At 25.5% G+C, this 15,323-nt stretch overlaps 1 protein-coding gene across 8 annotated transcripts in view; it reads right to left on the reverse strand.

The window, feature by feature from the left end:
* The window catches only part of LOC103570664 (ankyrin repeat and SAM domain-containing protein 1A), a 46,243-nt gene extending 31,195 nt beyond the window's left edge, over positions 1-15,048 (reverse strand). For 5 of the 8 annotated variants that reach the window (XR_008404352.1, XR_008404351.1, XM_053742152.1 and 2 more), the window contains exons 1-3: positions 11,540-11,820; positions 1,950-2,270; positions 1,620-1,744 (exon numbers count right to left, since the gene is read on the reverse strand). Coding sequence is in view for 6 of the 8 variants with exons in the window: in XM_053742152.1 (XP_053598127.1) it covers positions 1,620-1,744; positions 1,950-2,190 (366 nt within the window). In the remaining 2 variants the exon portion in view is untranslated. Of the gene's footprint in view, positions 1-1,619; positions 1,745-1,949; positions 2,271-7,768; positions 8,038-11,539; positions 11,821-11,990; positions 12,030-14,939 lie in introns of those variants that run through there. The other 3 variants (XM_053742150.1, XM_053742149.1, XM_008548471.3) reach the window with 3 other exon arrangements.
* Positions 15,049-15,323: the final 275 nt, after the last annotated feature.

Consider the following 15,323-nt stretch of genomic DNA (forward strand, 5'->3'; position numbering starts at 1 on the left):
TCGGGCATCTGACCAGTCTTCAAACAGAGGTTAACAATATTCTGCTTCACTAGTTATCAAACTGGGTTTTCGATGGGGCAACGAAATCTTCCCTGGTCTGGGGCATTCTTGAGAACATGTAATCGGGCCTTATTTTTACTCCCCGACCAGATGTCGATTGACAGTCGGATAGTTGTCGGGCACTTTCAACCAGGAAAGTTGGAAATTTAGCGGTCGAAAAAATATAACATAACTACCGATGCATAACAAGGCTTGAAAACTTGATCATTACATGGAAAAAATATAATTTTGAAAATTTATATAAAGTTACATGAAGAAAAATATATAATAAATTTTACTTTATTGAAACTGTACATAAACTGGGGTCAGGAAAAATAATTACTCTTCTTTTTAATGTTGATTGGTTATGGGATTGAAAATAGTCAATTTTGAGTACTTTTCAAAAAAAATTCAAATCGTTCTTTTCAGGTCGACTCTAAATTTTTAGGTAAATTTTTAAAAAAATTATTCCCGTGTACAAAAAGTATAATTTTTCATCATCACACGGAATAATTCTTGCGATTGGAATTAATATGTCACAAAATCACCATGGAAAAAAAATTGTAGTTTTTCTAACCACGATATTGTAGCAAAACATTTGTAGTTGCGAGTCCCTGATTAAGAAAAATTATTTAACCCATGTTAAGTGTATATCTATATACTAGTCGTTTAAAATTATTTAAAATCATTTCAAATTGTTTCGAATCATTTTAAATCATTTTTCTTAATCAGGGGCACTCCAGTATGTAGTAAAAAATACTACATAAATAGTACTGACTTTACTGCAAGTGTAGTTGAGGTTATTCCATGCTGGAGTTGATATTTCTTTACACCAACTTGTAGAAACCTCAACTACGGCTGCTGTGGTAGCAACTACCATTTCTTTTTTCCGTGACTGAAATTTATAGGTTATATACTTAACGGAAATTGTAATAAACGTGTTTGAAAAATTACTATAGCGTAGTAAAATTTGCAAGTGACCTTTGAGTGACCATTACACCAAAAAATTTGCGGATCAAATTCGAAATAAATGCGGAGCGAATGATTTTTTATTTATTGAATTCCCTAGGATTAAAATTTACTCCAGAGAAGATATTTTGGTATTGGAAATTGACATCAGATCGGATGCGAATGAAAATAAAATTGACATCACTTTGCTAAAAAAAATAAACTTTCTATGCGAAATGATTTTTTTTTAAATTATAAAATTTTGAGTGACGAAGTGCATTTAGATTGAAATAAAATATGTATTCACTCCGAATTAACCACTTATATATTGTTGATAAATACTAATCAATATTAAAATTAAAAATATACTACAAATTATTAAAATATCAAACATCATTTTTTCCGTGATAAAGTTCTAATAAACCAGGCGGTGGATTTTATTCAAATTTCAAAAATATTTGAAATTTCAAAGTTGAAAAATCATTTTTTTTTATAAAATCAATTCGAATTTTTTTAAAAATTAAAATAAATGGACATCTGACGTTTTAATTTTTAAAAATTTAAATTACAGTAAGATGTTTTAATTATTTGTAATATGCTTATATACTTATGGTTAAATTTTGTTTACTTACGATAAAGTCGAGGTCATCAAAACCATAATTTAAAAAAAGTGACTCGTAGTCAGCAAAGCCTATATTTAATAACCACTGCCCGACGGTTGTTGTAACTGTTGGACTGTTTGTTTCACATCCAATTCCTTGATAAATAAATTTAAATATATAAAATTATTATTCACAAGATTTAAAAATTTTAAATAAATTTTTTCAAAGAAATTTTGATGAAAAAATTTATAAGTAATTTTAAACAAATTTTGAGATAAATTTTTTTATATTAAATTTGGATAAAAAAATTTTACAAAATTATTTATGATTAAAAAAAAAATTATGAAAAATCTTAATTACCAAGCCGCGATTGGAATTCTTTCTCCAATTCATTAACAAAAACAGATTCGCGAACAAGTCCGGTCCCAAAGGAAGCCATTATTTCGGATATTTTAGCCCACTCTTCTTGCTCATCAAATGGGCTCATAATACTCAGAGATTTCTCGTCTCTATCACGATCTTTGTCCCGCAGTACTGGATCTGCGTTGGCATCCTCGATAATGCGGTCGTTGCTGGATGAATCCAAGCTGCCGGTGCCCATAACGCATGCAGGTGTGTAGACGTTCCGCAGCCGTCTAAGTGTCCGCGGCCGCTCCGCCGTGACCGAGCCCTTCAGTAAACCTGTCGTACAACAAATCATTTGTTACATAATCACTCTCTAATCACTTTATTCCATCACACCAACACAAAAAGTGAAAGTAAAATTTTTTTTTTTGAAAAAACCACTAATTTTTTTCATCAGCAAATTTACATTTTTTTCAAAAATTTTCACTCCAAATTATCTTGGCGACCTTAAAAAAATTCATTTTTAAGCTATCAGTATCTAATTTTCATATTTAATTACCAAAAAATTTTGTATTCTGTAATTTTATGGGGAGGAAACTGGGGCATAATGAATCACTTCCAAAATTTATTTAAAAAAAAAATAGTCGGTAGGTTTTTGGATTTTAAATTTATTAGGAATTCAGACGCAAAATAAAGTAACCGGGGTAAAATGAGATAGCTAAAAATTAAAAAAATAAAATTTTTTTTTTTAACAAAAATTTTTACTTTACAGTCAACTACCCGTTATAAGCCTACTCTAGGGGATGTAGGGGAAATTTTTATTGAAATTTCAGTCTTCCCTACCGTGCGTTTAGTTTTGTTCTCGAGTACCCGTTATAAGCCTGTTTTATTTTATATCATTTTAAACGTCATATTGACGTTTTGTTACATACGTCACTATCCCAATTTTTCTAGTGCTTATAGCGCTAAAATAAATACTTATCTTTTTACACTAATAATAATTGTAATGCAAAAAATTATAATGACAACGGTATTAATTACAGTAATGATAATAATAATTTTATTGATCAACATAATGATCAATAAAACTTTTAAATTGTAACAGAAGCTTTAATTGTAATTAATGATTACAACTATGAACAATAAATAATATTTTACTTAATAATGATTAAATTATTCTCCGCGAAACATCGATAGTAAATTTTTATAATTTATTTAGATATTTTGTTCGTATTGTTAGTTTATAATTTAGAGAATTTTAACGGAGGCTTATAACGGGATGTCTGGTACGAAACTCAAAAAAGTGGTTAAGTGGGGAAGCTGTTTGGACTCAGTAACTCCCGATTGAGGAGAAGAGGCTTATGACGGGTAGTCGACTGTATCGGGGGGGGGGGATCATTTTGACCCGGAAAAAATTTCTTTTCATAAAAATTATTGTAAACTTTAAATTTGTTAAAAATAAATAAAAAAAATTGCCATGCTTAAAAGTCACAAGAAATAAAATTATTCACATGTTATGGTCCATTTTTCTCCAGTCTCCTCTATTTCAATTTCCTTTATTAACTCACGAAAATCTTTTTCATAAAAGATAAAAAAAAGTTTTGAAGACTTGGGACCCAGCTTTAAAGTGAATTTTTTTCCATTTCGATCTGACAATTTGAATTACAGTTACAAAAGTTTGAATTTAATACACAATTTGTACAAAGGAAAAAATTGCATGGATTTTTTTCGTTAAAAAATATAAAACAATATAAAAATTGTTTGGTATAATGTTGTATATGAAAATGACTCTTTCACGAGGTATAAATGAGATATGAATTTGCTTGTCGACGCTATTATATACATTATACCATGAATAAAGGAACGAAAGCATGTAAAGTGACGGCGCTGAATAGGAATAAAAAAAAACGTAAAATGTGAAAGTATAAAGTAGACAGTAGCCATATCTTTTGAAAGATGCTTCTCGTTCATATTTCATATTACATAAAAATATATATAAATATTGCATAATGAAAAGCTCATAAAAATACTAAATAGAATGAGTAGGAGCGCGAACATGACTAAGAGAAAGGGCGGAGGGGTGTCAGGAAGAGGAAGAAGAGGAAAAAATAGTGAGATAAAGTTGAGTTACAAGTGCAAACGTACGTAATTTTAATTAAAGCCCCATGATGAAGGGCGTCTCAACTACACAACGCCTTCACCTCTTTCAGTCCCCACTCTATCCCATTTTTACCCCCGACACCCCGCGGCCCTTGACGCGACATCGTGTTATATTACTCAGTTATTATTCAACTCATATACGTAAATTATATGAAAATCTCATTCTCATCTACATCCTCATCCGTTTATATATATATATATATATATTTTTTTTTTTTTTTTACTCTACTTTTTATGGGCTAATAGTTTTTGGCCTTCTTACTGTCAACTAAAACTCGCTAATGGAAATTTCACTGGTTTTTTATGCTTTTATTTTATTTTATTTTTGTTTTACTATTGACGTTACTGAAATTTTACTGCTAATGGATTCATTATTTTTTTCTTTAATTAATAAACGTCATACTTTTTTTTTTAATATTCAATACTTAATTATTAATTTTAATTAAGTAATGTCTTACAATTTTCGGATTTTTTTTCAACAAATAAATTAAAAAAAAAAAACTAAAAATATGCACGTGTAGAAAATTCAAAAAACTATAGGTGCAATTTTTTTAAATATTTTTTTTTTTTCATAATTTATTGTTTAAAAAAAATCAAAAAATTATTAGACGTTGGCTAGATTCAGTACCGTAAATTTTTATCAGCTGTATGACATAAAATATGAAAGATCATCATACTTTCTGTATGATGATTGAAGAGGAATTTCCATTGTCTATAATTTTGATTCAATAAAAAATTACGTAAAATCAATTACTCAAAAATTGAAGCCGCTCAATTTTTTTTTTTTTTTTTTTTTTTTTTTTTTTTATTGATAATTTATTCCCATAACTTTAAAAGGCTTTACCTAAAAAACTAATTACCGGTATTTTCAAAATAGACAAAAGTTATGGGAAATAAAATTTCCTAATTTTTTTTCTTTTATGACGAATCGTAAATTTTCAAAAAAAATGTTAATTTTTATTTTCTATTTATTAATATTAAATTTGATTATAAATATCTCGTAAAATATATAACAAAAGTATACATCATATATGGTCATTAGAAAGGAAATTTACTTCTCTACAACTTTGGTCCTTATAAAAAATATCTTAGAACCAATAGTTTAAAAGTTATACCCATTTAATCAACGAAAATTTTTTTGAACCTCATACACAACTTTAAATATTTAAAATCACTATATCTTCTAAACCATCAACTTTACCCAAATTTTATATCAGACAAAAATTGTAGGAAATCAAATTTCCTATCCATAGACTACCAACAACATAAATTTATTTTCGATAGGTATCGTTAAAAAAAAAAATTTCAAAAAAAATTTCAAGAAAAAATAAGTCCTTGAGAGTAATTCAGTAACGTTAGTAGTCACTGTACGTTTATAAATCCAACCGGAAATAAATTGACTTTCAAATGCGTCGAGCCTCGTCTACAAAAGTAACAGACTAAAGCCAGTAAAGTATAAATAATTCATCGCAACAATAAAAAAATAATATATATAGTAAATAAAATAAAATATTTTGGCATAACGAGTTACTAAGTTGTAGCTGTAAAAAAAAAATAAAATAATTTTAGTGCCTCAATAATTGCAGCAACGAGGACATTTGTAAACTAAATAATTCTAGCGGATGACACACTCTCGACAATTCGCATTATATTAACTTTCGGGGTCGTTAACCGAGCTAGTATAGATCGTTAGCCAATATTACTTGAGCGATGGAGTACTGCCAAGAAAAAACGACCTCGGTATATTATCGTTGTTGCAGTAACCTTAACCAATCGGCTGTAAAGTTTTTTTTATTATGTATGATATTACTTATTTAACTTGAACAAGTCATTAATCCTTTTTTTTTTTTTTTAATTAGGAAGTTCCAAACTTACGTGACAGAAAAAAAAATTAACAATAATTGTTGATTGGGAAGATAATTTTTTTTTTTTTTTTTTTTTTTACATTATTTACTTCCGCGGTTTTGTTTAAAACGCAATATGACTATTTGTATTTGTTAGAGATGCGGAAAGGACAAGGTCATTGTATTGGAGTAAAAAAAATTCTGTTGTAATTCTCATTGTCAACGGTACTGGCTATTTATCGTTAACAATGTCAGGGCGGACAATTGAACGTGAACTTAAATTAAGCCAGTCAATGTGACCAAATAAATTTAAGTTAAGGTGCAGTTACAACTGTACTTGGTAACATAAAAAATAATCACGTTATTTATTAGTGATAATTAAAATGTTATTTACTGGCTTCTATGAGTTGTTAATTACTTTGTTTTTTTTTTTTTTTTTTTTTTTTTTTTTTTTAAGATAAATTTAATTAGAATTTTAATAAATGAACTACGATTATTAAAATTTTTTTTAATGAAATTTTGATTTGGATTTGAAAAAAAAATTGAAAAAAAAATTTCAGTGTCATTTGATTTTTTTTTTAATAAGATGAAAATTTTTTTAGAAAAAATAAGGATACTGAAGTTAACATCATATTGCATCTGGCCGACGTCTAATAATCTTTTAATTTTTTTGAAAACTACAAATAAAAAAAAATATTTCAAATAATTGCACTTATAGATGTTTTAATTTTCTACATGTGCATTTTTTTATTTTTCTTTTTTTTTTGCATTTAAATAGTAAACAAAAAAATTATAAAATTATTAATTGTCTGCGAACTTCAGGATCGCAAGTTAGCTGTCTAATAATTTTTGGATTTTTTTAAAATTATAAATTGTAAAAAAAAAAAATATTTTGAAAAATTGCACCTTTAGTTTTTTTAATTTTCTAAATGTGCATATTTTTATTTTTTATTATTTTTTTTTTTTTCGTTTTATTAAATCTTGTTTATAAAAATACAGTAAGTAATTTTTGAAATTTCTTTTATCAAATTTACAAATTCATCAAAAAAAAAAAAAAGTAAAAATTTTCTCAAAATCATAACTGAGTCCATTTTACCCCATGCCAATATTTTTATAAAAAAAGTCTTCTAAATACTTTTAAAAAAAATTTTCCGACAAAAAAACTTGAAAATAAATTTTTCCAGCAGAATTATAACAAAATTTTTAAAATTCCATCGCAATTTCCATCTCATTAAAAAAAAAATATTAAAGGTCATTTTAATTTCAAATGTCTCAATGACTCACTTATAATTTTTATTTTAATTACTAATTAACATATTTTTTTTAAATTGTCTACTAAAATAAAATTACGCAATTAATCTATACTACCATTTATCAATTAATTGACCGATTGCTATTTAAATTAAAAAAAAAAACACACACACACACACTAGTATCAAAAGATATGAAAAAAGAGGCGTATAAAAAGTAATGACACTCGCACGTGTAGTGGCCTTGTTATAAGTTTCCTGTGGCTAATCACCAATAAAAAATGATCATCAACACATTCCACGGTGTAACGCGATCCAAATTACCTCAAGTGTCTTTAACATTCATTTATAATTATATTTTTTTTCTTTTAAATGACAAGCGACCCGAGTGTTTAAATATTTATCATAATAACTTAAATGAGAGGTAGGTAAATATAAATATAAATAAATATATGCAGCAGGTTTATAGACAAACAGGATACGAAACTTCCGTTTATTTGTTCTACCATCAATCGATTGTATATAATGTACCGTGAGATCAAGTACTCTACAATCATCAGTCCAATTTAATTGCAAATACCTCGTTGCTGTTGCTGCTGTTGTTCTTGTTGTTGTGTTAACGTTAATAAGAATATTTAAAAAGTGCGGCCGCGGTCACGATTTTTAACTTAAATGGATCTTGTTATTGAGATTCACACGCGATTTCTTCATTGATAAATATTTTATAAATTGTTGGGAACACTTTATTATATGTTAGACAACTTGGCACTCTTTACTTTTACGTCTATACTTTAAAACTACATCATTTAATTCCGCTTCTATAACCACTTCCAGTAATAGTACTAGTGATAGTGCTAGTGCCAGTAATACACTACTACACTTTGTAAACTTTATTGTAGATGAGACGAGAGTAGAATAGAAGAGGTAGTAGCGAGTAGCCTCAATTCTATAATAGTTATCGCATTCCCTCACGAGATTTCTCTCTTTGTAATTTAATAAAAAATGTCATCTATTTTTTTTTATTTTATTTTATTATTCTTCTTAGTCGATAGTCGATTCAATGATCGATTTTATTTTTTTTTATTGTTTAGAAAATTATTTTTATATTAAATCTTATCAGGATTTTTAATAAATAAATTTTTTTGGTTTTAATTAAAAAATTCATTAAATATTTTTTAAAATTAATTAATAATTTTTTCAAAAATTTATTAGACTTATGGGAATTTTTTAATAATTAAGAAGATTAAATTATTTTGTATAAATTTATTTGAAATTTTTTGAAAAATAAATTTTTAAATTTAATTGATCAAATTTGAACGAGAAAAATTTATTGACTTTTTCAATCGTTATTGATAAAGTATTCATTTAAAATTTTTAATTAACTTTATGACTTTCTAATAATTAAAATTCAAATAAAAAAATTTATTGATAAATTTGAATTTTTTTTTTCAAGTAATTAACAATTTCTGTAAAACAATCTTTTTTTTTTTTTGTGAAAAATTTTTTGAATTTAATAAAAAATTATCATCAATTTGAATATTTTTTATGGCAGAAATTTATTTCAATAAATTCCATTGATAAAAATTTATTTATTACCATTTTGTTTTCAAATATTTACTGATAAAATATCAATTAAATTTTTTTTTATCAATTTAACGAGCCGTCAAAAATAATTAAAAAAAAAAAAAAACAAATTAAATATTTTTTTTCTAAAAACCCAATTTACAGTTTTTCTAATAAATAATTTTTTAAAACTAATTAAAAGATAAATTTAATTAAAAAGTCGGGTTGATTGATCTTTATAACTATTAATTGATAACTAGAGAATTAGAAATTATTTTAATTACTATAAATAATTAACATAAGTTGAATATTTTCAAAAAAAATTTCTAAGTAATTAAATAATAAAATCAATTAATACTCAGATTTTATAAATAATTAGTAAAAGTGCTTTTAATAATAATCTATTTGTAATAAAATATCCATAGAATTATTTTGTTGACATAAAAGAGTACGTAAATACATAGCATTGAAATAGATAACAGTAAAAAAAAAAGTTAAGTGCATTTATAAGTCGCGTTTACTGTAAATATGTTAAACACGATGCCCTACTATTCATACCGCCCATCGCATGTGATGTAATAATTCAGTACACTCAGTACAGTAATGAGTAGTAGTCAGTTGCAGTAGCAGTAACCATAGTAGTAGTAGCTGTAGTAGTTGTAGTAGTTAGTAAGAGCAAGGCTATTATTACTTACATTACATTAGGGCGCCATGAGCAACAAGTATGTTGAGATTTTCGCATTCCACAAACCGGACACGCGTGTACCTCAAATCTCAATTAACGTATGCGCTAATGTTTTTCCGCGAAAATTTAAAAGGAGTTTCTTGAAAATGTTAATACGTTTAAATTAATCTTAAATATGACCATAAATTAACTTACACATATATTACGCTGAGAAAAAAAATATTTTGTTGATCCAAGAAATTAATTTATAGAAAATTTGTGATGAAGTTATTTCTTTTGGGGTAATTTAAAAAAATAAAGAATTGATAAATTTTTTGATTAAAATTTTGAGGATAGACGGAAAGAAAATTGTAGGAAGTATTCCTATGTATTATGGGAATGGTTCCCATAATGGTATAGGAATTGTACCCATACTATTATAGGGATGGTTCCTATATATTATAGGAATCATCCCTATACCATTATGGGAACCATTCCTATAATATTATAGAAATGGTTCCTATAATTTATAGGAATGGTCCCCATAATATTATAGGAATGGTTCCCATAATGGTATAGGAATTGTACCCATACTATTATAGGAATGGTTCCTACATATTATAGGAAACATCCTTATACCATTATGGGAACCATTCCTATAAGATTATAGAAATGGTTCCTATAATTTATAGGAATGGTTCCCATAATATTATAGGAATGGTTCCCATAATGGTATAGGAATTGTATCCATACTATTATAGGAATGGTTCCTATATATTATAGGAACCATCCTTATACCATTATGGGAACCATTCCTATGAGATTATATGAATGGTTCCCATAATGGTATAGGAATGGTTCCTATAATATTATAGGAATGGTTCCCCTAATGGTATAGGGGTGGTTCCTCCAATATATAGGAACCATTCCTATACCATTATGGAACCATTCCCTTAAAACATAGGAATGCTTCCCATAATTTTCTTCCTGTGTAGAAGTAATTTTTACACTTTTCTTTGAATTAATATTTTCATGATAGTATAGGAACCATTCCCATAATATTATAGGAACCATTCCTATAATTTATAGGAATGGTTCCTATAATAGTATGGGAAGTATTCCCATAAATTATAGGAACCATTCTTCTAATGGTATGGGTATCATTCCCATAATTATAGGAACTGCTCCCCTAATTTATGGTCGTCATTCCTATACTGGATAGGATGAAATTTTATAAAATTATAGGAACCATTCCCAAAATTTTCTTTCCATGTATAGAAATTCAGAAATTTTAACTTTTAACCCAAGAAAAAATTGCTAAATAATAAATAATAATAATAACAATCATAAGTTAAAATCTTTATATTCTGTAATTTTTACTTACGATAATAATTTTAACGTACGATAAACTAAAAAGTATTTAAATTCATTCCATAATAGTTTCAATTTTTTAAGCCATTCAAATTTAAAAATAAGTTTAATTGAATGTCAATGACAATTATCTTTTAAAATAAAATAAATGTTTACTAGTGTAATCCAATCATCCAACTACTCAGAAAATAAAAAAAATTCAAGGAGCAGATGTCAGTTTTTAAATAAATACATGTTATATTATTTAGTATAACAGTGTAAATAAAATATAAAAAGGTGTTCAAACACCTGCATTGTCAAATTACCGGAGGCCTACAGTTGTCATTACCCTCATGCCCTTATTTAATGCCCGTCTAATATTATTTTTCCTTTATATCCAGACCACAATGCCCACGAGCCGACACATGATACTTATTATATTTTTTATATTTTTTTACAACAGTCTTATTAGCTTAGTAACCGAAATTTTTTAACAAAAGACTTTGGAGTATTAAAATCTATTCACAAGTATTTAGTTCAATTACTACATATATATATATATATTAAATATATATTTTATTTAAGTATAAATGGTGCTGAAGTTAGTAGACAATTAACAATTTTTTGATTTATTTTTAAAAAAATAAAAAAAAAAAATGCACATGTAGATAATTAAAAAAACTACAGATGCATTTTTTTGAAAATCATTTTTAAAAAAATAAAAAATTATAAAACGTCAGCTAACTTCCGTTATCATATAAATTATAATCTTACCGACTTTGAATGATGTATCCAAGTAATTGCACTTGACATTAATTATTTATTTAATTAATGGAGTATGAATTTTGAATCGAAAATTGTAAGTAGTGATTTTATGTCTAGACTTTTGAAAAAAGCAACAAGTGAACGTGGGACGCGGGATATGTTTAGTATAAATTATGGGATGTTGTTGAAGGAGTGTTGGATTATTATTAACAATTCTCTTTACACCCGCGCACCAGACACGAGACTGACAATAGCATGACACTGGTGTACTGTTGGTAGGTTACTAACGATCGAGGCGAAGGCGAAAAATGACCCAGACGTGGGACTGTCGCCTGCTGGGGCCCCGGGTCAAATTATTTTAACTCGTGGTGGGGATTCACCGGCTATCGTTTACTCTTCATTGTATTTATATATTTATATATATTAAGCTGATGGGAGAAGTAAACCTGTATTTTTTTACCTTTGTATTCTTTGAGATTCTTCTTTAAATCCAATAGATCTCAGGGATTTAAAAGAGATAATTTTTAGTACTGGATTATTACAAATAATTGTAGAATTTTTTAATAAAAATGAATGAGTTAATTTAAAAAAAAAAAAATAATTCAGTTAATTTTCATTCGTTTCATTTAAAATTTTCATTTTAATATTTAACGATACAGGTGTCGAGTATAAAATTTTAAAAAATTTTATTTTTATTTCTTTTTTTTTTATTTTAATTTCAAGAAAATTTTTTTTTTAATCGTGGATTCGTATCTAGAAGTTTAGTTATGGTTACATACAAATTTTGTCTTTATTTTTTCAAAATACTATTTATCACAGAAGTATAGAATTTTTAAAAATAATCAGTTTAGTTTTTTTTTTTAATTTTGAGATTTTTTTTTTTTAATTATGATATTGAAGTTAGCCGATATCTATAAATTTTTTGAACTTTTTTTACGAACGAGGGATTATAAAAAAAAATATTTTAGAAAATTGCACTTTTGATTTTTTTAATTTCCTAAAAGTGCATATTTTTAGTTTTTTCTTTTTTTTGTAATTTATTTTAGAAAAAAAATCCGAAAATTATTAAATTTTTAACTTCATGATTATAATTAATTTATTTTTAGCTACAAGCCTGATAATTAATGAATAAACATTATCAAAGGTAAAAATTCACTAAATCAAAAATAAAAATTTTGAAATTAATAATTGAGTGTTAATTTGAAATTGAAATAAATTGTGTAATTTAATAAAAACAAAAAAATGTATGATCCTGAAGTTAACAGACAATTAAATTTTTTTTTTTTTTTTTTTTTTTTTTTTTTTTTTTTTTTCAAAAAATCGATTGCAAAAAATTAAAAAATAAAAATATGCACATGTAGAAAAATTAAAAAACTACAAGTGCAATTTTTTAAAATATTTTTTTTTTTATAATTTATCGTTTTAAAAAAATTTAAAAATTATTAAACGTCGGCTAACTTCAGTGTCATAAAAATGTTACCCGGATTTGAATCGTGAATTTTCAATTGATAGATTCTTACTTATCACTGACAAAACTGAGTTGCTTTAAAAAAAAATTTAAATAAATATATGAATTGTATTAATTAAAAATTTATATAAATTTCTTAATCAAATTAAAAAAAAAAATTTCGTATCCTGGGTTCGAACCCGGAACCTCTATAACTTGATTTTAACATTAAAAAGATTCCATCTAGGCAATAAATAAACAGTCAATATAATTTTCTCATTACCTGAGAAGATAATTAATAATTCCATAAAAATTTTTATTAATTAAGTAACAAATTTTTTTCAAATTGCTTCGTTCAAATTTTCTAGATCTCGACCTCTACCAATTTGACAACCGCGACCTGTCACCACTTTTTTATTATCTAACAAAACTCTAATAGCAAAAATAAACATCATAAATATACATAAAAAAATGCAGCCATATGATTAATATCCGTCAAGTGAATGCTCAATTATGAACAAAAAAAAGTATTATTTAAAATGAAAGTCGTAACCTTTTAAGTCTCTATTCAAATACAATCAACTTAAAAGTTTAAAATGAATTGTTACTTAATTTTTTTTATTTGAAATAAAATAATAATTGAATTAGAGATGATATAGATAAGAAAGGGTTCTTAAAGAACCAAGCACCGGACTGGATAAAATAAAATTAAATGAAATAAAATTATATGTAATGTGATGAATAAAGCTGACGAGGAGCATAGTATGTACACATATTATATATATATATAAAGAATAAGAATAATAAAGAGCTGGAGGCAGTACTAAACACCAACTCTGATCCAATAAATGTCACTTCTCATTTATGTATTAGATATATATAATATAATATACTATAAATAAAATTATGTAAGGCAAGAATAATATTTTGTGAGTTCAAAAGTAACTAGATTAATTATTATTATTATTTATATGAATATTATGTTAACAAGTTTGTAAATGGTAACTGAGAAGTTTTCCCTCGAGAAACTTGAGACATTGTAGTATTTAATTATTTAAAAGTCGGATTGTTTACGATAAAATATGAAAACAAGACGAAAGCTGTGAGAATTTTTTTTTAAATTATTGTTGGATTTGTTTAGAGAAATTTAATTGGTTTTTATTTGCTTTAGTTATTATTTATATTTGGGACATTTCGTAGTCGTTGCGAATGGGAGACGGATAAATCCGGAGATAAAAAATAGAAAACGTTGTGTTGTCCAATGAGTCATTCATATAAAACGAACTTACGATCCACGCATTCCTTCGTGATGTCATGTACATATACATGTAGTTAGTGTATTTTTAATTTATTTATATTATATTAAGTTGCGGTTACATTTTTATTTTTGATACCAATGAGGAAATTTTTTTTTCGATTAAAAACTACTATCAGTTTTTTTTTTTTTTTTTTTTTTTTTTTCTTATATATAGTGCAAAATTATGTATATTTTGAGTGTTTAAATTTAATTTTTGTAACAAAAAAAAATTATATTAATTAGTGATGACAATTAAAAAAAATGATCCTAAAGTAAACTGACCATTAACAATTTTTGGATTTTTTTTTTAAACAAATTAATGACGAAAAAAAAAATAAAAATATGCACATGCAGAAAATTAAAAAAACTATAAGTGCAATTTTTTTGAATATTTTTTTTTTTAGAATTTATCATTTTTTTTTAAATCCAAAAATTTTATTAAACGTCCGCTAATTTCAGTATCATAAAAAAAAAATTGTTTAAAAAAAAAATCGTTTCAAAAAATTTATGTACGGATAAGTAATGGAAAAATTTCATATTTTATTAAAAAAAAAAAAAAAAGTTATGACAATTTTTTTTGTCATTTTCAAGTCACATTAATTAAAAAAAATAAATAAATAATTAGAAAAATTTTCTAAAAAATTTGTAAATAATTAAATATTTACCTTAAATAAATTAATACGGAATAAGTTTTAAAAAGAACTGAATATTTTATAAAAATCCATTGTTTCTTTAAATTAAGTCACTAATTAATTAAAAAAAAAAAAAAACTTTCACAAATGAATTCACTGGAATAATTTAAAAAAAACTCAAATCCCTTTCAAATTAGAGACCTATTTAAAAAAATATAATTATTAAATAAATATTATTATATTTACATGGATATGTGTACAGTAATAATCGATACTGAGAAAAAAAAAACAAAGAATTTTTTTATCAGCTGCATGTGCAACATTTACCCGAGCTGTATAATCTTATCAGTTGACTCGTGTTCCACACTTCGATCGACGTGATTTACTCGCGCGCAATTTATTCAAATTATATTTTAT

The sequence above is a fragment of the Microplitis demolitor genome, chromosome 10, assembly GCF_026212275.2.
Source record: "Microplitis demolitor isolate Queensland-Clemson2020A chromosome 10, iyMicDemo2.1a, whole genome shotgun sequence".
NCBI lineage: Eukaryota > Metazoa > Arthropoda > Insecta > Hymenoptera > Braconidae > Microplitis > Microplitis demolitor.